The sequence below is a fragment of the Pyxicephalus adspersus genome, chromosome 7 (assembly GCF_032062135.1).
Source record: "Pyxicephalus adspersus chromosome 7, UCB_Pads_2.0, whole genome shotgun sequence".
Taxonomy (NCBI): Eukaryota; Metazoa; Chordata; class Amphibia; order Anura; family Pyxicephalidae; genus Pyxicephalus; species Pyxicephalus adspersus.
Genome location: NC_092864.1, coordinates 78,639,029 through 78,663,427, shown reverse-complemented (window position 1 = coordinate 78,663,427; position 24,399 = coordinate 78,639,029). Strand labels below are relative to the sequence as shown.

The following is a 24,399-nucleotide window of genomic DNA, read 5'->3' as shown; positions in this document are numbered from 1 at the left end:
ACAGGAGAAGTCCTGTTAGGATTTGTTAACACATGTAGGGTGTAGTGTAGTACCCCTTGCTTCACATAGTGTGCAATACACATGCACATCAGGCTTTGCAGAGAAATCAATGTCTGATGTTCCCATTTATACATTGTGCTGATTTCCTCAACGCACACCTGCACACAATTTAATCCATTTTGGTGTACAACAGTTATAAAACGCACAGCAATGCACATTTTTATTGTGTGATTGTGGACTTTAGCCTCACGCCTCATGTCCGATGGTTCTCGCCCGAAATCGGACAAGAATCTGGCGTTGTGTACAGCGCCGTCGTCCACTGTCTGAATGACCGCCGGATCCACATACGATGGATGACGAACGATCCTAATGGAAGTGAAGGGGGAGAGCATGCAGTGGGGTGCCGCTCAGCCGTTCTCCCCCTCCCCTCTGCATAGAGCAGAACGGTGCTGTATGTACAACACTCATTCATGCATCGTGCAGTCCTTAGTCGTTGGAAGGGATTGTGAAAAGACTTGCATTTCACAATAACCAGCGCTTAAGTGAAACTAAATGTAAAAATTCAAAAAATTTTAAACAGGTCCATTGTAGCAGAAAAGACAGACGAAGTCCCTCCTGCAATAAAATAAACATATCTGCCTGGTCACAATATTTTAAGTTCACTCCCGTCCTCGTTTTATTGCAGGCGCTGTCATCTGGTGTGCCAGGACGAGACGCATGGGCATGGGAATTTGTTAAGTCCTGGCAAACCCACACATGCACTTAGCATTTTTTAAACTTTAAAGCAGAATTAAACTTAAGCTAACTCACCTGTCTGTGGTCCAGAGATGGGCATCGCCTTTTTGCTTCTCACCTGGGCAATCTTCAGCCATCTTGATTTGCCATGCTGGATGGCATAATTTCATTATCCCGGTAAACCCAAGGGAAGCTACTGCCAGAAATGCCAAGTGATCATGCAGGTAAACCATATTATTGCAGATGGGACATCGCTTGTGCCTTTCTGTAATATTGACCTGCCTGATCATACAAACTAAAAAGTGGAAGTTTATTTCTGCTTTAGGGTAACTGTATACAATGATTCATGAAGACAAACATACTGAATTCAGTGTTTACATACACGTTGGCAGCACTCCCCTGATTTCTGCATCCTGAGGGTAAGGCAGTGAATGTGTCTGCTACCTTTGCAGCGGTTCAGGTACCCTGGCAGCCATGACATCTATGTAAAGGTGTGTGTGTGTGTGACAGGCTGCCTGTCCGTACTGCATACAATGACATCAGCAGGCCGTTCAGTCCCTGTGTGGCTGCCATTTCCCCGCCTCGCTATATGCTCCCAGCCTACAGAACAGGAAAGGCGGAGGAAGCCGTCCAGGAGGCCCCGGCGGCCTTAGTGCGGCCCAGCAGCCATGTTGTGGGCAGAGGGTCTCCTGCTGTCCTTCTCCGTTCTCTTCGTGTTTTCTCTGCTGATTTCCCGCAGCCCTCTCCTGTCCTGCCTGCTGGTCTGCGGCCTTTACCTCATGCTGCTCTTCTCCCGCTTCCCTCCTGTCCCGGCGTCTCGGGCCCGGCAAGTGCTCAGACCCGGGGGCAAAGTGTCTGTCATCGCCCACAGAGGAGGAGCCCATGATGCCCCCGAGAACACCCTCGCTGCCATACGACTGGTCAGTACATTCACCCTGTGTCACCTCTCTGAGTCCTCCTGCATTCACTTCCTTATTGAATGAACAGATTATGAAACACAGACATGTTATAGGTGAGCTGCGGTCACAGCAAAGGGGCCCATTCACATTGCATTGCATTACCACCTGTGCAACAGGCTGGCAACACATCACAAATCACTTTCACTTTATTTATTACAACAACATACAAATATCACACATCTGTGTGTTGCATTGTCATCCAGTCACACACAGGCGTGTATTGTATTGTAGTGTGGTGTGTGTGTGTGTGTTGGTTTGTCATTCACTTTGGATGGACCATTACATCTATACCCATACAATGCATGCACCAATGCATGAATAGTCGCAGCACATTACATCTATGCCCATACAATGCACAACGCATGCACCAATGCATAAATGATCGCAGCACATTACATCTATGCCCATACAACGCATGCACCAATGCATGAATAATCACAGCCCATTACATCTATACCCATACAATGCATGTAGCAATGCGTGAATGGTTGCAGCACATTACATCTATGCCCATACAATGCACAATGCAGGCACCAGTGCATGAATTGTCACAGCACATTACCTCTATACCTATACAATACATGCACCAATGCATGAATGGTGGCAGCACATTACATCTATGACCATACAATGCACAATGCATGCACCAATGCATGAATGGTCGCAGCACATTACATCTATACCCATACAATGCACAACACATGCACCAATGCATGAATGGTCGCAGCACAATGCATGAATGGTCGCAGCATATTACATCTATACCCATACAATGCACAATGCATGTACCAATGCATGATTGGTCGCATTAAATTGCATTTTTTACCTATACAATGCACAATGCATGCACCAATGGTTGCAGCACATTACATCTAAACCCATACAATGCATGCACCAATGCATGAATGGATGCAGCACATTACATCTATGCCCATACAATGCATGCACCAATGCATGAATGGTCGCAGCACATTACATCTATGCCCATACAATGCACAATGCGTGCACCAATGCATGAATGGTCACAGCACATTACATCTATGCCTATACAATGCACAATGCATGCACCAAATGCATGAATGGTCGCAGCACATTACATCTATGCCCATACAATGCACAACGCATGCACCAATGCATGAATGGTCACAGCACATTATATCTATGCCCATACAATGCACAATGCATGCACCAAATGCATGAATGGTCGCAGCCTATTACATCTATACCCATACAGTGCATGCACCAATGCATGAATGGTCGCAGCACATTACATATATGCCCATACAATGCATGCACCAATGCATGAATGGCTGCAGCACATTACATCTATACCTGTACAATGCATGCATGGTTGCAGCACATTACATCTATACCCATGCAATGCATGCACCAATGCATGAATGGTTGCAGCACAGTACATCTATACCCATGCAATGCATGCACCAATGCATGAATGGTCGCAGCACATTACATCTATACCCATGCAATGCATGCACCAATGCGTGAATGGTCGCAGCTCATTTTGTTCGTTGGCTGGTGGTTGCCATGGGAATCTTTTCATAATGAATGGCACTGCAGCTCACTTGTTATAACCATTACCCTGCAGTTACACATAGATTGGAACCTTGCCTTAGAGAATGTTTTGCAACGCTTATAATGCAGAAAATGTGCAATAAAACACAGTACAGCTCAGCATAACAGATCACATTGCTATCGTGTTGTGTTTCTGCCTGTATACTAAGTGAAATGCACCTTGCAGTAGGATACCACTTAGTAAGGTATGGTGAGGTGCATTTTCACATGGGATCACCAAGCAGGTGGTGGCATGTTTAAATCATTATAATCAAATCACCCCATTATCATTATAATAACCCCAGGATACACAGAATGTTGTGCTGTGGGCATACCAGGGGTTATTATTAAGCAATATTTTTTATATCGCCAACATAATACGCGGTGCTGTATATTAAATTGTGGTTGCAAATGACAGATACAATGAAACAGGAGGGGACCCTGCTCAGAAGAGCTTACAATCTAAGAGGTGGGGAAGTAGCACAAATGGAGCAGGATATGGATTGGAGGTGAGGGTTTTAAGAGACAGAAGAAGACGGGTAGGCAAAATTGAAAAGATGGGTTTTAAGAGCTTGTTCAAATGCGTAGAAAGTAGTAGCAAGCCGAGTAGGAGGAAGAAGACCATTCCAAAGAGTCGGGGCAGCTCTAGAAAATTCTGGGAAAAATATTAGTAGGTTGTTACAGTAGCGAGGAGTAGCGAGTATTTGAAGAGGGATTTGAAGACAAAGCACAGGAACCAAGGGTCCAATTTGTGTCCTCTTAGTTGCAATGCTTGGGATTGGCACCCAGTGCTTTCCAAAGGTGTATTACTGCCTTTGAAACACCCAGTTAAGCGTATTCTTCAACAGGAAAGGGGCATTGGGGGTGTGAAGGAAGAGGCATCCATGCTGCCCAAATTCCCTCTCACTAATCTCCCGGGCCCCTGTGTCCCTCCCTTCATTCCATCTCCCAATGTTTCCCTAGTTTAAATGTCACCCTGGCTTTGATCCTTTTTGTGGAGATAGTTGAGATGGGGGCATGTAGGCATGTTTACACACACATTGTCTGACACATTAAAGTATTGGCCTCTCACCTTCCAGGCTGCATGCTGGGCAGAGTGCAGACAGAAATCCTAGCAGGACCCCTCCCCCCATACCTGTCCCTTGGGGCTGGCAGATCACAAAGACCCTGCTATCAGCAGGGTTCCTGACAAATTGCAGGCCTTTTCCACCTGTGTGCTTTCCCAGAACAGAGACCCAAGAAGCACTCCTCTGAGGAGGGTGACTGACTGCTTAGTAATAGTCTGTGTGCACCCCCTCCCTCCCCTCTCATGCCTGGGACTCCCAGGAGCTGATTTAAGGTCTGAGAGGGGCCAAACAGTTTGTTCTTCTCCCTGAATGGCAGCTCAGAGCCTGCGCTGAGGCCGGGCTCTGTCTACAATCTTCAAAGATCTGCTACGCAGAGGCTGGGTTCAGGATTGCCTGGCTGCTGGTAGTGCTGGAACTATTAGTTATCTTGGCGTCGGATTATCTGAGGGAATGTCAGATTCACTGTTTTATAAATACAGCCCTACGAGTGTCCTGGCAACCACTGGACTACCTTTTCCATCCCATCTCCATTATGTTAAATTAAAATGTGTTTTCCGTCAATATGTTGAACTTGTGCCATTATTTCTTTCAGGCTGCAAAGAATGGTGCAACTGGGGTAGAGCTGGACCTAGAATTCACTAAAGATGGAGTTCCTATTCTAATGCATGATGAAACTGTGGATAGAACAACAGATGGTACTGGCAAGCTAAGTGACCTTACCTTTACAGAAATTAGAAAGCTCAATCCTGCGGCTAAACACAGGTTACGGTGAGTGTGCAGACAACTGGATGTGAGAACACATGGAGCAGAGTTACTTAAACCTTGAATATTTAATTACAATGGCACCTGTCAAGTCATGGAATATATTACACAGAAATGGAAGAATCAACTCTTTATGTAATTTATTATTAAAAACAGGAAAATGAGCAAACCTAAATATCTGAGTAGCTTCAACATGGGCCGACATGTAGACGACTAGGTCAGAGCATTTCCAAACAGGTCTTGTGTGGTGTACCTGGTATGCAGTGGTTTGTACCTAACCAATACTGGTCTGAGAAAGAACAAACCTAAAACTGCCGACAGGCTTATGAGTTATCAAAACTTTCATACACTACATTGGAGCTATTTCCTCTCATCTCCGAATTTAACCAGTGAGAGAATAAATCAAATGTGACCATGTGACACCCGAAGAGGGAAGAATGCATTACGTTTGAGGTCATGTGTCTACAAGAGGAATGGCAGATTTTGTAGTCACAGAAATTAGATAGTGAGCAATTGTAGGACCTCAATCTGCTCACAAAAGGTCCTGTTCCCTGGATCAACAGTCTCTGTTATCTTTACTTTAAAGCCTTAATCCCCAGTTATAATTTGTCCTTCCAGAAAAGAATTCAACTTTTTCTTAAGGCAATCTATAGTAGTTGCTAAAACTACTTCCTGATGGAGCCGATTCCACATTTTCACAGACCTTACAGTGAAGAATCTCTTCCTTAAGAGACATGATGATTGGTCTCTTGGAATACATGTCTTGAAGGGTCCAGAGGTGTTTTGGCAGTGGAGGGGGGCACACACAATATTAGGCAGGTGGTTTAATGCTTGGCTGATCAGTGTATTCTAGCAGACTGTAAATATCTTACTACATGAGAGGTAATTCCACAAGCAACATTCCACTAACTGCAAGTAAACTTGTCATGAGAGTAAGCCAGTTGCCATTGCAGCCCTGAAAATGCTAAATACCTGGCTGTTACAAATCTGTGAAAATAGAGAAGTCTTTATCTGCATGCTTGTTCTAGGCCAGTGATAAGGCATGACTTCCAGTCACCTGGCATTTTTGAAAGTAGTTAATTACTGCCAACCTTTATCATTGGCACAGGGGGGATGATAGAATGCAAATACCTTACCACAGAAGATATTTAGCAGAACAGCATGTCTTCTGCTTTTTACCAAGCGTCTTAGGCAGAAATAAACTGGTATTGCTATTATTATTTTTATTATTAATTATCAGGATTTATATAGTGCCAACATTTTACGCAGCGCTGTACAATAAATAGGGGTTGCAAATGACAGACAAATACAAACAGTGACGCAGGAGGAGAAGACCCTGCCCCGAAGAGCTTACAATCTAGGAGGTGGGTGAATTAACTGCTAGTCTGTGTTTGACCTTCATAGTTTAGAGTAGGGGCGTCCAATTCCAGTCCTCAACAGCCAGGATCCCACATTTTGAGTACTTCTGTAATAGAAAGGAGTACATTTAATATGGCATGGCTTTTTAGGAAGGAAATTTACTTTGTATATAAAAAAATCTTTAGCACTGGAGTTGGAAATCCTTGGTCATTCAAAAAGAACAAGTATATATTTCATACAATACAAAGACCATTTTCAGCAATATTCTTCTGGATCAGCTCTTCTAGGGGACCTCTGTAAAACTGGGAGAGGATAATGCTGCAGTCATTACTTTATAACAAGACAGGGCTTTTCGGACAGGGTATCCCCTCCTGTGTTTCTTTTATTAATAGTCAATTTTAAATTAGTCTTAGGCAGCTTGTTCACTTGAAAAGTCTGCTTCTGCACCAAAGTGCACAAATATACATGCACGCCATGCCTGGCAGCACACTTCACACCGATGCACATTAGTGCAGTGTTTTTCAACCTCTTTTGAGACACGGCACATTTTTTACATTGAAAAAGTCCTGTGGCACGCCACAAATCATTGATGTTACAAAGTGACACTCTGTAGCTAATTCTCTTGTCTCTAAGAATAAACAAAGCAATTAAGCTACCTACTGCCACCCACTGACATGGAAGAGTATTACATTACTCTGCCAGTCACTACAGCACAGACAGTCGACAGTGGTAATTGGATAATTTCCCAACAGTACACCTGAAGATCTCTCATGGCACACTAGTTGAAAATCAGTGCATTAGTGTGTTGGTACATCTCTGCTGCAATGTACAGTTAATGTACTGAGAAAATATGCTGAGCTGCCATTAAAAATGAATACCACTACAGTGCATGTATACATATTACATGTATACATGAATAGCACCACAGTGCATGTATACACAAATGTAGGTATAAATTGACCGTAAAGCTTTAGTTCATTTTTGATACACTGACCTAAACCAGGAATGCACACCAGTTCTGACTTTACTTACTGCATACTTATTCCAATATCCAATAACGGGTTTCACTGAGGTATTTCTTCACTTTTTATTTAGAGAGCTGTTCACCCTAAACAAGGCTATATTTAAGTTTCTATACAAATATGTACAACTTTGTCATTGCTTTCGTATGTAAACTAGCAATTTAAATGTTAGCTTTCTATTATTTCTGTCTCTTATTACAGGCACCTGTATAAAGATGAAAAAATTCCTGCGTTGATAGAAGCAGTTAAAGAATGCATACACCACAATCTGGTGATTTACTTTGATGTCAAGGGTCATGCAGCTCAGGTAATTACAAGATACCCTGACAAGGCTAACAAGCAGTGGTTGGTCTGGGCAGGAGTTTGGTTCTTAAAATGTGATCTTATGCAGTCACATAAACACTTTGCCACACAGTGCAAAGATGTCCTTCGATATTAGAGGTGCCTGAACAAAAAAGTTATGACCAGCAAAAAAATAGAACCCGATAATATGTATGAAAAATCTATACAGGAAATATTGTCATCACAAACCCTGTAGAAGGCTTCTTAACTTGAGCTTCAGTCTGTATAGGAGCCATGTGTACGGTAATATTTTACTAAACATTGCAGATTATTCAGCAAGCATTGGAGAACTTTGGTAAAGCTTTTCAAGCTGAATTCAGCTCCACTCCTGTATTTTAACAACAGATCTATAATTTTCTAAATTCAAGCCTTAGTGCAATAGCATTCCCAAGCTTGTTTAAATGTATTTACAGCTATTACTGGGTCCTTTGCTCCCTGATTACTTTTACAGACCATGGTGGTAGTAGCCTGTAAATACTCCATTGGATGTATAAAGCAATCACTCACCTATGCTGCGTGTGCTTCAAATGCAGTGGAATCTTCTAGATTGTAAGCTCTTCGGGGCAGGGTCCTCTCCTCCTGTGTCACTGTCTGTATTCTTCTGTCATTTGCAAACCCCCTTTTAATGTACAGCGCTGCATAATATGTTGGCACTATATAAATCCTGTTTTATAATAAATAATAATAATTGGTTCTGAAAGCAAGATGTACAAAAAAGTATGTGTATTTTGATCACACCTATGCATGTTAGGTCCCCTGTGGATTTTTTAATGCTTTGAACCTGTTTATACCTGTTGAATCTTTGATGCCGCAAAACTGGTAATCACACATAACAGAATTTTATTGCCTTTAGGTTGTGTCTACATGGGCTGTTTTTGAAAATGCATATAGATGCTACTATTGCATTTTTACAAGCGTTTTAAAGCTTGTCTTAAAATTCATTTATAAATGCATTTATAGGTATGGATGGTAGCGTTTACAGGAGCTTTAGATATGCTAATTTTAACCCTGGGGAATGAGCACAGGGGTAGTATACCTCTTACTCTTTCCCTGAAAGGGTTAATAAAGAATGAGACGAGACTTTGAAAAATAGTTTTTTCTATTTTTAATATACATATGTTGTTTGTGTTAAACTGAATATAATTACCTTTTTAACATGTTATCCCACCGTGGAAGCAACGCACACTGACATGAGCACACTGCACACGGTACACTGACATGAGCACAGCTGTGGGACTCCTGATAGCGTGGGATCCCATGGCACTAGAGGGCAAATGGGGACAAGTCTCCCTATTCACCTCTAGTTGACGCTTGAAACTTTTTTCAGCCACTCAAGGGAGAGGTTATTATTATTATTAAACAGGATTTATATAGCGCCAACATATTACGCAGCGCTGTTTATTAAATAGGGGTTGCAAATGACAGACTAAAACAGACCGTGGTACAGGAGGAGAGGACCCTGCCCTGAAGAGCTTACAATCTAGTAGGTGGGGGAATTTCACACACAATCGGATGGAAGATATGTAGTGGTGGGAAGTAGTGATGGTTTCAAGAGACAAAAAAAGATGGGTAGGCAAGTTTGAAAAAATAGGTTTTGACTGCTCTTTTAAATGAGCAAAAAGTAGGAGCATTCCAGGGAGTTGGGGCAGCTCCAGAGAAGTCTTGTATCCGTGCGTGTGATGAGGTTATGAGTGAGGAAGTCATTAGTAGGTCATTGGAGGAGCGGAGAGAGCGGCTGGGGGAGGATTTTTTTACCAGGTCAGAAATGTAAGTGGGACAATAACTGTGGAGGGATTTGAAAGCAAAGCACAGGAGCTTAAATTTGATTCTAAGGTGAAAAGGAAGTCAGTGTAGAGATCTGCAAAGAGATGCAGCGGAAGAGGAGCCGTGGGAAGGATGGATGAGTCTGGCTGCAGCATTCATAATGGATTGTAGAGGAGAGAGTCGGGTTGGTGGAATACCAGAGAGGAAGAGGTTACAGTAGTCCAGACGAGAGATGATAAGAGCATGTACAAGGAGTTTGGTGGTCTCAGGGGACAGGTAGGGGCGGATTTTGGAGATGTTGCATAGGTGAAAGTGACAGGACCTGGAAATGTTCTGAATATGGGGGGTAAATGAGAGGGCAAAATTGAGGGTGATGCCAAGACAACATGCCTGAGGGGAGGGGGGAATAACAGTGTTGTTAACAGTTAGATATATGTCAGGGGGAGATTCAGAATTTGTGGGGGGAATGATTATGAGTTCTGTTTTATCCAGGTTGAGTTTCAAAATCGGTCATACATCCATGATGAGATGGCTGACAGGCAGCATGAGACCTTATCCAGGACTGAGGGAGACAGGTCAGGGGTGGACAGATAGATTTTTGTGTCATCAGCATACAGATGTAAGCCAAAGGAGGATATGAGACTACCGAGAGAGGAGGTGTACAGAGAAAAGAGAACCGGTCCAAGGACTGACCCTTGGGGAACACCAACATGGAGGAGAGTGGGGGAGGAGGAGTTACCATTGAAAGAAACTTGAAAGGAGCGGTCAGACAGATAGGAAGCAAACCAAGAGAGAGCAGTGTCACAGATACCAATGGAGCCATGATTTGTATTAGAAGGGGGTGATCAACAGTGTCAAAAGCAGAGGAAAGATCAAGGAGAAGGAGCAGGAAAAAGTTGCCTTGAGACTTAGCTCTGATGAGGTCATTGGCCACTTTAGTAAGGGATGTTTCAGTGGAGTGGGCAGCTCTAAAACCAGACTGGAGGGGGTCAAGGAGAGAGTTGGTGCTCAGGTAATCGGTGAGTCTTTTGTAGACAAGGCGTTCAAGAAGTTTGGAGACATATGGGGGAAGGGAGATAGGACGGTAGTTGGAGAGTAGGGAGGGGTCCAGTGAGGGTTTCTTTAGGATAGGGAGAATTATGGCATGTTTAAAAGCTGAGGGGTATTTACCAGTAGAAAGGGAGAGGTTGAATAGTTCAGTTAGGGCAGGGGCCAGGGTGGAGGAATGGGCACGGAGTAGGTCAGAGGGAATTGGGTCAAGTGGACAGGTAGTGGAGGAGATGATGAGAGAAGAGATAAGACTTCGTCCACAGTAATAGGGCTGAGGAAGGGCAATGATGATTTACAGGTGGAAGGGGTGGGTATGGTTGGAGTGACTCGGTGGGCAGAGACATCATGTCTGATTTTGTCTATTTTATTTCTAAAGTAGGTGGCGGAATTGGGACACTACGTCCGGCAGCCCTAGCGGAGCATTCGCATAATTTCTGCACCAAAGTGGGTAGAACACATGCTCTGCTAGTGCTGGCGAGAGTGTTCCTGTATGACCTATCCCCATACTACCTGTTCAATAAAGGAAGAGGGCGTATGGGGACACTGCTCCCAGCAGCAATAGCAGAGCATGTGTTGCAGACTCTGAAGAAGTCCCACTAAATAAATAAAAATAAATGCTTGGAAATGCCTATAAATATTTCCGTTGAAACCAATAGTGATATTAATATGCTTTTAAAACACCTATAAACACTTGATTTCAGTGGAAGCTTTTATGAGCGTTGAAACTCTTCATATACCCCTAAAACGGGTAAATGAAGCATTTATAAACACGTTCACATGCTCAGAATGCCTTTTTTGATTACAATGAAGGCATTTATAGGCGTTTTAACCTTTTTATAGGCATTTACCAACATTTTTTTAAAATGTAGCATTAAGTGTTTTCTTAAATGCTTAAAAATGTATCTCCAATAAACTAGCCCATTGATGTGCATTGGCATTTCAAACTTGGGCATTTAACGCCCAGAATAATTCTGGGAAAACAGTCCATGTAGACTAAATCCTAAACTCCTACATGACTAGAGACCAATGGAGCCTAGATGTCCAGACCAAAGTTAGCAGTTTTTTGTATTTTCTTTCCTATATGTTATTGTCTTTCTCCTAGGCTGACAAATAGAGAAAAAATATGTGAAACACCTTAGTCAATCCATTACAGCACATTAGTGCATATTTAGAATAGGATGTTCTGAACATCTTCTTCTTACCTAACCTGTAATAACAAGACCTTCTAAAACCTTCCTAGAGGGGGATGGGCTTTTGGCAACCTGATAACATTTTAGGGGCAGTAATTAACTGCTTTATATAGCTACAAAACATATGGGCCACAGGGGCTGGTGATTTAGTATTGCAATTGGTAGAGAAGAATAAGGAGGGTGCTTTATGTAAAATAATATTAATATTTTCTGTGTACCACCTTGAAGCCCACATTGTGCACTCCCAGGTCAGCTCCCAACCAGCCATAGGTGTATTTTTTTCAAAAACACCAAAATAGTCCCACAAAACCTGAAATGCAAAGGGCATACAGAGGTTAAACGTAATCATGCAACACTTTCACCTTTGCACCAATTAGCATTCAAACATCCAGGCATGACTGATTCATCAGTAGTCCATATTATAAACTTGCACAATAGGCAAGTTATGTTGTATAAAAACTGTTCTGTTTGCAAATTTACTTTACAAAAAAACAATGTTCAGTGTTTTTTTTTTTTTTTGTTTGTTTTTTTAAGTCTGCTGAAGCCCTCAGAAATCTGTATGCGGAGTTTCCCAATCTGTACAACCGCAGCATTGTCTGCTCTTTTGAGCCAAGCGTTATCTATAAGGTGAGTAGAGACTTGCATCAAACACTAAAACCCTGTACAGACATCCGAGAGCTGACAGATGATTGTGACGGGAAATGATCTTTCGTATTGATTTCCAATGACAGAAAAACAAAGTAGCGTAATGGTAAAGTCAATAAAGTCAATTGTAATTAAGTTCAGTTATCAATATGTGAAACATCAAGTATTTTTTAGACATTTGCAATACTTGATTTGGGTGGAACATGATGACAAGTCTATAACTATATGTCTGTCATTTGCAACCTCTATTTAATGTACAGCGCTGCATAATATGTTGGCGCTATATAAATCCTATTTAATAATGATATTAATTAATAATACCATTTACAAAACAATGCATAGTGTATGCCTAGCACTTGTCCTATACTTTATAGGTCTGTAATAATTATTAATGTTAGATTAGTCATCATGGTCATCATACTGTAGTGGCAATTACATATATACCATAAACCTCAGAATACATTAGGCCTGATTTATTAAAGCTCTCCAAGACTGCAAATAACGGACTATCATGTGTGAACTTTGGTGATCCAGCAAACCTGGAACAGTCTTCCTAACAATAATTTACTATTAGTTGGCAAATGTTTTGAATCCTGGACCACATCCATTCAAGGTTTGTTGGATCACCCAGGTTCCCCCATGAGAGTCTTATCTTTTACAGTCTTGGAGAGCGTTGATAAATCAGGCCTTTTATTTACATGTTTATATGACTGCAAGCATTATTCAGGATAGCATATTAGATTCAATGAATTCCTTATGTACAGTTATATACACTAAACTGAAAGCCGCTGCAGTAAAGGCCTGGAAGAGCATTCAAAAGGAGGAAACCCAGTATCTGGTGATGTCCATGAGTTCAAGACTACATCCAAGTATTAGAAATGAACATTTTATTTTCAGCTTTTGAATTTGTCCAATTTGAGCCCCAGAAATGAAGTGATTGTGTTAAAAAAAAGGCTTTAGTGCCTCACATTTATTCAATCTTTTTATTTAACCCACTGACTAAAAAGCTGAAAGTCTGCAGTTCAACTGCATCTGAGTTGTTTCATTTAAAATTAATTGTGGTAATGTACAGAACCAAAATTAGAAAAAAGTTGTCTCTGTCCAAATATTTATGGACCTAACTGTATGTGTGTATATACCTTGTTTATCTTGCCACCTGCTGTCAGTAGGTTAGTAGGGATTATTTTGTTCAAATATATTATTATTTTACAATTACTATATTTATTTTTTATTTTCTTTTTAAAATAAGAATACTGGCCAAATACTGGTAAAAGCAGATGTATCGGCACTGGCCATGTTAACTGGGTTTCTTCAAGGTCACTGGAACTTTTTTGCAAAGCCCTGTGCTTGTTAAATTTCTTATTTCACTTTGATATAATATAGTTGCAAAGGCAATACACGAACAGGAGGACATGTTCTTTCCTGTTGCTTACAAATAAGGACATTTCGATGTGTTGATTGATCATGAAGATGTGTGGATAATATTTATCAGTCAAAATGCAAGGTACCCCTATTGATTAGGCATCCTATGTAAACACCCCAAAAAAAACACTCCATCTTTCTCATATTCAGCATTTTCAAGCAGCACTCGGAACAACTGAACCACAAAGGGATAGCAAAGAGATAACAAGCTTTAGAATGACTTGTGGCATTAAATATTGAGAAATCTATTTGTGTTTGGCCATAGCCATGTCATATATAACAATGTTTTCACTTATGAACTCATACCAAGATGATCTCTGCTTAATTTTCAGATGAGACAAGCAGATGTAAATGTAGTCACTGCTTTAACCCATAGACCATGGAGTCTTAGCCATTTAGGGGATGGGACACCTCGTTTTGACTCCACGTGGAAACATTATTTCTATGTATCAATGGATGTTTTGCTGGACTGGGCATTACACCACATTTTGTGGAACTTTTGTGGCGTTTCTGCTTTCCTGATGCAGAAGAATTACATCTCAAAGTGAGTTTATTTTTTTTTATTTTTCTTATTTTTCAATCAACACGAATTTACAAACAGTCAGATACAATTCAACAGTAAAATAACATAAATAAACCAACAAATAATCAGTGCCCAGATACGGTCATAATCTCAACATTGCTTGGCAATTATTTTGTAGTTACAAATAATTAACCAAAATACTGCAACAAAAGTAAATTTAAATTTAGGCAAGGTTCTTTGTAAATTTTGCTACAAAACAACAGGTGGGTCATTATCCAATAACCTGGTAACATACCAGGAGGTTTGTTCAAACGTGGATATATTACGTTGCCTAGTTGCCAATGGTAGTATATTTATGTAGGATTCTCATAACTGAAAAAAAATTTTGCCTTTAAGTCCTTGTTAATTGCGGATTCTACCCAGTCCAATTGAAACACATGTCTAAGTTTTGCTAAAAATAGATTCAAAGTAGGAGCGTCAGTACTTATCCACTTATGAAAAATCTTAACTACCATTGATATGATCTTGAGGAGTCTACAGCATCCCCTGGCTACCCGAACCTGCTCGGATAAAAATCCAAAAAGAGCCCATGTTGGAGATAGTGGGAGAAACGTTACCAGGTGGTTCAGTGCAAACCGCACCACCAGCCTCCAAAATCTTTTAAAGGAATGCCCCAGAACATGTGGAGTGAGTCTTCTTAGGCCGCACCACATTTCAAGCAACGAGGTGACTCACTTAAGCCAATTAGATATGAACGATGTGGAGAAACATATGCACCATGAAAAAATTTAAACATCATTTCCCTTAGAGGAAGAAATCGCTTTCTGCGGTAATCAGACAGAATTTCTGTTGGGGACTTAGTCGGAAGACACACATTCCATCTACTTAAACCCATGTTGCTCTCCTCGTGGTTAGGTACTGGTTTATAGGTAACATAAACTTCCGTTATTGCTTTCTTTTCAGGATTCGACCTAGATAACATTCTGTTTAATACATTGGTCCAATTTTTATCTGAAAACCTCCGCAATATTGCCAAGACATATGAGCGAATCTGGTAGTATGCAAAAGACCTCCTTTTCCAAAAAGGCATACTGAGATACTGCAGCCACAGGAGAAATGGGTTTCTTGGTCAGATTATTAGTAAAAGATTTAACTGTCAATTGTCATATCACCTGTTTCTTCTCAGCTGACCTGCCCTGGACTACCAATGGTAAATCTGGGTTATGCGCCAATGGGAGATGGAGGGAAGAGTGGCTATTTAATCGAAAGGAACTCCTTATTTTAATTGCCATGCTTGCCAGCCTGAATACAAAAGCAGCTCCCTGTGCAGATGTAACATATATTTGAGAGCACAATTTGGAGTCATTTGTTGTTCCAAAAACGTATAAATCTTCGAGATCTTATTGGAGCAGAATTGGTAGCATTTGAATAGTGTATAAGAGCTTAGGAAATAGTTTCATTTTGATCAGGCTCACTCTTCCCAAATAGGAAAGAGTAAATTAAGACCATTTATGTAGCTGAGTTTTAACAGCGTGCCACAACGGTTTGACATTAGCAGTGTATAATTTTGACTTTTTTTGGTGATTTGGACACCCAAGTATTGCAGTTTCTCCTTGCACCAAATCACAGGGTATAAAGAGCCCCATTTAGGTCTAACACAGTTAGTCAGGTATAGGGCTTTAGATTTATCCAAGTTAATAGAATACCCAGAGACCGAGCCATATTGGGTGAAAAGATTCAAAATAGCCAGGAGATTAGACTTTAGATCAGTTATGTACAGTAATAATTCATCCGCAAATGCCTTTATTTTTTCCCTCTTGGTACCTATTAGTATACCCACAAAATCTGGGGAATATTCAAGAAGTCTAAACAGTGGACCTAAATCTATATTAAAAAATAGTGGTGAGAGTGTGCTTCCCTGGCGAGTGCCTCTGCTCATTTCATGATCGGCCATTGACCTTATCGTCTTCTGAACCTCTTCTAATGAAATTGGCTTGTTAAGAGATTCTCTATCATCTGAGCCATTTTAGGAAGTCTAGCCTTAGTCAGCAAGTCATCTATTAACACCAGTTGCACAGGTTGAGCTGAATACAGTTGTCTATAATAATGCTCAAAAATCCTAAATGTTTCCCCTGAAGAATTGTGAGCCACTCGGGACATAAGATCAACTACCTTAAAGATATAGCGTTTAGGTCCGTGGGATTTGGTCAGCTTTGCTCTTAACGAGTCCACTTTATTGCCCCACCAGTAAAACATATGCTTTTGATATCTAAGTTGTGCTTCTACTCTGGAGGCAACATGAGTTTTAAAACAAGTTTCAGCTTCCTGCCATTTTAATTTTGCGGCCTGTGAGCCAGTTCACAAAAAATTTCTATAGGCCTTCGTGATCTTGCTCTGTAAACCTGTGTATACCTTGAGATGCTCTCTGTGCTTTAGTTTAGTATAGTCCATAAGGAGACCCCTCATGACCACTCATATGGGCGTGTCCCAATGCTGCAAATTATCATGAAGACTATTGGCCCAATGGGTTTTCACATTTTTTTTTTAAATTCTGAAGATCCTATCGGAGATATTGGGAAAATATACCGATATGGTAAAATCCGTCATTGAAGCCTCATAGTGTCTCTGAAAAAGGGATTCATCAATATATCAATATATAGTCAATCCTCGAAAAAGACATGTGAGCCTTGGAGTAGCAGTATAGCTTTTTTCATAGAGGTGAGGAAGCCTCCAGGCATCAACCAGGGTTGTCTGGGTCAATAAACACTGAATTCCTACTGAAACAGCCCCCGTTGGACTTTGAGCCAAACTAGAGCGTTCTAAGACTGGGTCTACTATGGCAAAATAAAATCGCCAATTCAGGTAGTTTTCTTCATGAAACTTTTGCGTGAGATATGCATAAAATGAGTTTGAGTTACCACTGGGGGCATAAATGGAACACAGTGAATACCTCTGACCCGCCAATTCCACCACTACCACCACATATCTACTCTCCTCATCCATCATCATAGAAATGATCTTATAAGGAAGATTTTTGTTCAGGAGGATAACTACTCCTCTATTCTTGGTTACATAGGTGGTGGCTATCATTTCCCCTATCCAAGAATCGCGTAAAACTGCAGTGTCACCTGTCTTCCACTGGGTTTCCTGCAAAAACTCATGTCTGTTTTTTGCATTTTAAATGTACGAATAATTTTTCGTGTTTCTGGGGATCATTTAACCCAGCCACATTCCAAGATATCTGGGGATTAGCCACTACATGAGAAGAAGTATGTGATGGGGATGTCATGGTGGTACCCGAAGAAAAAAACCTGCAGACCAACCCATTTCAAGGAGGAGTATTCCCAATCCCAACCAGTAAGGGTCACTCCAGTACAATAGCAAACCAATAATCATTCTGCTCATGTACAACAAAATTATTAAACCTGTATCTCCAGCTAAAACAAGCACCAGATAAGCGCTAACCGTGTAAAAAAAAAAACATTTACTTATACTCCAATTCCTCTGTTTTACCTTTGTAAACTCAAACCCCTTGCCATCTATTCCAGACAGTATGGTGGATTCCAAAACAGAGTTTTCCAAAATTTTCATTTGTCTCTGTGAAAATACACTAGAAAAAAATATTGCAAATCAAATGTGAACAAAATTGAATATTATAAATCGGAGACATTCTTTTTGGGGATTCCAACATGCTGCTGGCAATTTTGGAGGCTATTAATAGTAACTATTAATAGCCATGACTTCAAAAATAGAAGAATAAAAAGGGACTACAAAATATAAACATCCTGCGTCCATAGTATATCTTACGCATCCTGGGAATCGCGGCGATCCTGGTTGATGAAGTCCATAGCAACCGCTCGGTCCCCAGGAAGTTTAGGAGGCTCTTCTGTTCCTCGGAAGAGCCGGTAATATTAAAAAAAAAGGAAACCGGTTAGCGAATTCCCTCGGGAGCTGATGTGTAGCCCGTTGGCTCCACCCCTGGAAGTCAAAGTGAGTTTATTTACTGTTGGCAGAGATCTGTCTTGTTTACATCTTGCCCTATTTGTATTTGTGTACAATATATGGTTTACAGTGGCTTTGGTTTGTCATACCAGTTGTTCCGGCAAAATGTATAAAAAAACGTGTCGAATGTGTTTTTAAAAAAATTGCTATCCTCAAGGAAAAGAGCCATTGTGACTGAAGAGTTAACGAAAAGGGAAGTAAAGCACCTACATTTCATTTAACATAATTTTATGTTCACTGACTGTGTTTTCTGTGGTTAATTATCAGCAGACACCAAGTAGGTTATATTTTTTGCATCACTCCTCTATGATCATGGTACTACTGTACTGTATCACTTTCATTACTAATTTTGTATTGCACAACCACGTATCCTGCGGCAGCATTACAATGGTGTAATTAATATTGTGACTAGGGAATTTGATTATTACTATAATTATATACCAATTATTGTTTTTTGGCTATGCTGACTGTACTATATATTGTTACAATTTTTAAGGTCTCCCAAACCCCTGGGGAACCCCTGTAGGGCGAAACGTGTTGGGAATTGAGACACTGCTGACATCAATTATAATTCTGAGACATGTTGTGGAACCTATGATCACATTGTAGCATGGTAGAACTGTGTTAGCAGAAGTCTAGCGCAGTAGGACTTTGTCTAGTTTTAGAATAATAATACATTATTTAAAAACCGAAAGACGTTCCTCTAATTTTTCCAACTTGTTCAACCTATGCCACATCCCAAACAAACATTTTTTTCTTTTGTTAATACAAATGTTTATTAAACAAATAAAAAATATAAACACATTTACATGATCCAATTATCAATCTGTGTTTGTTACAAATAGGCTTTTAACTGTTCAACGCAATTTTTTTTCCGAAATTTAAGATGTCTAATACACAGTTGTGACTTGTGTCTTGCATGTGCTGATATTGACAAGTCCAACGTCACATACCTATAGACAAAACCACATAAATATATTTTGTATTATTTTGTATTGGATTGGATACAGGACTTTGTATTGAAGGTAAGTGCTGGGCTTTTTCAGAGCTAGAAGGTTTTTAAGCAGCAGTGGTTCCTGGCATGAAGAATCGACAAATGTAACCTTACTGCCGGTGTGAATTCAGACGTACTTCAGATGTGCTCCTGTGTCTATATTTAGTTAAAGTGAACTTTTGTGAAAACATTTTTTTTACTTGATTTTTTTACAAAATTAGCCCAGCAGGCCCATGCTGGCTCAGCTTCCACCTTCTCTCCAATGCTCACTTGTACGTCTAGTGCTGCCTTGCACTGCACATGCATGAGATTGAACACTTTTTTTTACAATTATAAGAAAGCCTCTGAAGGTGCATGCACACAAGGAGCAGTGCAGAACCTCTTGGGATAAGTGACACAAATATCCCAGGAGACTGCGGATTTCCCCTTTGGTCTTTATCGAAATGGAAGTGAAGACTGAAGGGGAGAGGTCCTCTCCACAAAAGTGTAAAAACGCACATTTTTCCATTACAAACCAGAGAAAGTCACTCTTTAATAAAATGTTAAAAATGTGGCGATGGGGACAAGACAGACAGTGACCCCTCTCAGCACTGCCCATATTCTATATAAAAACACTGTCTGTGACGTTTATCCGCAGTGTGTAATGTCATCGGCAGCGCAGTGTGATCGCTATGTGAGTGTAAAAGCTGCTTGTCATATTCTGCATCCTAACAACTCGCTGTGTTCAAACCTTCAGATCTCCTAAACCATTGGTTGTATTACCTTGAAATGTTTAAGGCACACGTGGAGGCAAAGGAAACTGAAACTGTAGGTGCAAGTGGGGGACACTTGTGGCTAAACCTTTTTAAAATGTAATTACTATGGCATTATGAGAACATAAATCTCTACCTAGCAAAGTTTGCTGCTCTGTTACACATATCTGTCTGCATTTCTACCTCAAACCCCAATTTCTCTAGAATTAGGAGGTGCAGGGAAACAAAAATATAGGTGGAAGTGGGGGACACGTGTGGTGATCACCTTTCATCACCATGGCATCTTTACAATATAAAAAAAAAATGTCCATTAAAATGCACTTCCTTGTTACACATGACTCTAACCTTCCAACACCTCAACCTCAATAAAATGTAGTGAGCAAAGTTCATTTTCTAATGATGCCATAGTGATGACGTTTTAGGGGATGTTAGTCACAGATGTTCACCACTTGTACCTATATTTTTGGTTTCTTACACCTCCCCATTCCCCAGTTGAAGTTCAGAATGTTAGTTAAGTCGACAAGAATGTGTAACGGCAGGGAAGCCCATTTTGATGGGCAGAGTGTTTTATGTTGTAATGATGCTGTAGTAATGAGATTGTAAGGGGAGAATGTGCCCGACACTTGCACCAATATTTTCAGTTTTGTACCCCCACCCTTAGAGAAATTGGTGTACAAAGAAGAGAAGCAGACAGTAGTTTCATAGGTATAGATTTGTGACAGGTAGGTATATATTTAGGGGCCCCATCCCAATGCTCTTTGCTATGTTAGTGGCTCCTAGTTGCACCTTCCTCTGAAACAGCAACCCCAAGGTTCAATTTTCACACCTTTTTACATTTGTGATCCCCATATCTTGAAATTCTTTAAAGCTGGGGGGCTGAAATTATAGTAACTAGTATCTATGAGGGTCCCCTGTGCACCCTGAAAATTACAGGTCATTGTGACATACATATTAGGAGATATGGAGGTTTGTACACACAGAGCTGTGAAGATGCATAATAACATGCAGACTTCACACACACCTCTAGCATTGGATACATTTCACAGGAAGATTTTTTTAAAATCGAAATCTGAGCTCGTGCAATGAGATGGGGCGGGGCTGCCTGTGTCTCCTTCACATGAAGGCTGAACTGTGTGCTCACCTCTCATCGCAGCAGCAATCCTCTGAACGGATGACACAGAGCAGCCTCACTGGGATCCGGGCACAGGATGAGAGCTGCCGAGGAGAGCTGGACGGGGTATTCAAAGCAGCCGGGCGGAGCAACCGGCTAAAACCCTCTAGGGAGAACTCTGCCGATAGTAGCAAGTTTTCTTACCCCAAACCAGGTGCGGGCTATAACCGCCCAAGTGGTATTTACAAAAGATAAATATTAGATTGTGTATGAATACATGCCTGTAAAGTCCCAAGGTTATTGACCCTGTTATGTAAAAAAATGTTTGTTTGTTAATTAGAACAATAATATAAATACTCAATAAAGGTAAAGTTTTTATATAAGCATATATCTTGCCTACAAAAGCCTGTCTTTTCTCTCTCTCATTAATGGTATGTCTAAAGCACCTAAACCTTTTTTTAAAAGGATGTCTTATCTAAAATAGAAAATTTATTATATTGCAGCTTACTGGTCCTAAAATGCAGTAGTGATGTTTGTTTTTTTTTTTCTAGGCTTTTTTTGGGTTTTTAAGTGAGCAAAACCTGTACATAACACAACTTCTGTCCTTGGAAGCATTGCTCTCCTTTCTTGTATTATTATTATTAATATAGTCACACTCAGGGTAAAAAAACAAGCCCCCTTACTTGTGCCCCGCGCTCCAGGAGCGATCTACTGGTCCCGGGTACGTGGCCAGGCGGGAAATTTAAAAGCAGATTACAATGTAATCTGCTTTTAAATGGTTTTTACAGTAAAAAACACTACACAACATCTAATAAAAATAAAAGTACATATTTTAGTTCACCAAACAACATTGCCCAGTGCCCTGATTTACATTTTGCCCAATATTATCCCTGACCTTTTGAAATTTTTTGATTAAATTCGTTTTTTTTTGATAAAGTACATTGTTGTGGTTTATTATTTCATTATTTTACAGGCCCACAATATATTCAAACTTTTTTATGCAAAAAAAAAGGGTTAACTTTTTGCATCAAAAAACTGACAGAATCATAAAGCTAGGGGGGTTAATATTAATAAACAGGATTTATATAGCGCCAACATATTATGTAGCGCTGTACACTAAAATGGGGTAGTCATGGTTGTCACCATCCAGATAAAAGTCATACCTGCCCCAGTTCATCTACTTTGTAAATGGGGAAATTAGTTTACAATATAAAGATAGCATTAGGTAAGCTTCCAGTTTAGTTCATAGGGGGTGACAAGGATTTTTGGCAAGATCAACAGACATATTTTGTAATTTCTGAAAACATTCTTAGCCTAAAAAATAATTAGATTTGTGTTCCGTTATGCTTTAAACAATTAAGCGTATGCTTAGTTCACCGGGATACTAATTACAGATATTCACTAGATTTTCCATATTTGCCTACAAAAGTCGATTTGCCATATTTTTAATAAGAAAGAGAAAGTAGTGTATGTTTCTCATGAAGTTGTTTTTATTCTTGTGCCTTTTGCTGCATAAAATAGAAACGTTAGGGAGGTATTGACAGGAGAAATTTAAAGTGTGCCTTCCTGCATGATTCAAAAACTACAATTTGTCTTTTTTTTTCTTGCAGAAACTATGTGGAGAAGTGGAATAATAGAGGCATTGAGGTTGTGGCCTGGACAGTTAATACAGCCTCTGAGAAGTTATATTATGAACACAGCCTAAACAGTAACTACATCACTGACAGCATGGTGGAAGACTGTGATCCTCACTATTGACCTGGCCACTGAAAAGCAGTCTCTAATTCTCTGGGTGCTATTAGAAATGCTATTACTTTTTTTTACTTATTACTAATTTATTTTGTGCACATGTCTATATTAAAGTGAACCTCTTGTGCCTTCCAAAGCGTATAAATTAGCAGAACTAGTAAAGTGTAGTTATTTGTGATCCCAACAAGTGCTTTCTGTCTTCAAAGGACTCCCTTCTTGAGTTATACCTCCCTTCCTTTTTATATGCTGGAGCCTACAGTGACCACTGTGGTTCTGCCTTTTGAAAGTTGAAAACCAGTTGGTAGGGCTAAGCTATGGGTGGTGGTTCCCAGTTCATCATAGTAAGAAAGTATAAAAGAGTCCCTTAATATAATATTCCTTAAATACCTTTTAAAATTATAGCACAAGCACTGCAGTTTGCCTGCACTTCAACAGTAATGTTTGGATGTACACTTTGCTGGACATAAAAGCTTCACTTTAGGTAATTAGTGTAAAATATGCCATAGGTAAAATTCATGAGCTAAAAAAACTCCAGTGTTATGGTACTGAATCAAGTTGTCAACCCAACCACAATGGAATGAAAAAGTTCATTTGATTCATGTGTTAAAAGTTTGCCTGTCAATGGATAAGTGTGTTAATTTTTTTAATCTTAAATTATTATCAATGAATTAAAAAATGTGGTCACTTTGCTATAATGAATATAGAAATTCAATGTAAGAAATTAATTATATGTGCAATTTTTATTTTTCTTTCACACATAAATTATTAATGTTTTTAAAAGGGATACAATTCCATAACAAAATAAAGGCGGAAGACCAAAAATTGGCAGCCTCACAAAAAAAAAAAAAAACAAATATGTCAAACCAGGATAGGTGAACCCAATCCAGGGCCATCACACATGGAGAAATCATCATAAATTTGTTAAGCACAAGACTCACTAAATCCAAGCAATGGCAATCTCCATGGCTTTGTTATAGTTGGCTTGGCAGCAATAAAAATATGGAAAATTAAAATTAGAATTGATAATGCCAGTTGCATGATAATCATTGCAACATACCCTCCTAAAAATTGTAAGATACAAAAGGAAAAGGTTTATTAGGAGTCCACATAGGGCCAAAGTGGAAAATCCTGCATTGGAGACAGTGTCCTTTAACCATTGAAAGTAGAGAATGCACATGTGATATCTATTCTGAATCCACCTGGGAAAGCTTCACTGGTCCTGTGATGGTATTACGGGAAAACACATAAAGGCATTTCTTATGAGGCATGCAATTTTTCCAAAGGGGTGACTTGGGCTGTTTAATAGTACCTAATGAGAACCACTAGGACCCCTTATGTTACATATTGTCAAAACATAATATTCCTAAAGACTCTTGGCC

At 40.0% G+C, this 24,399-nt stretch overlaps 1 protein-coding gene across 1 annotated transcript; it reads left to right on the top strand.

The window, feature by feature from the left end:
• Positions 1–1,148: 1,148 nt before the first annotated feature.
• GDE1 (glycerophosphodiester phosphodiesterase 1) lies at positions 1,149–24,088 on the top strand. The gene is made up of 6 exons (XM_072419022.1): positions 1,149–1,655; positions 4,926–5,101; positions 7,678–7,783; positions 12,357–12,449; positions 14,222–14,433; positions 22,882–24,088. The coding sequence occupies exons 1-6, from the start codon at positions 1,404–1,406 to the stop codon at positions 23,027–23,029; spliced, it is 987 nt and encodes a 328-aa protein (XP_072275123.1). The 5' UTR covers positions 1,149–1,403; the 3' UTR covers positions 23,030–24,088.
• Positions 24,089–24,399: the final 311 nt, after the last annotated feature.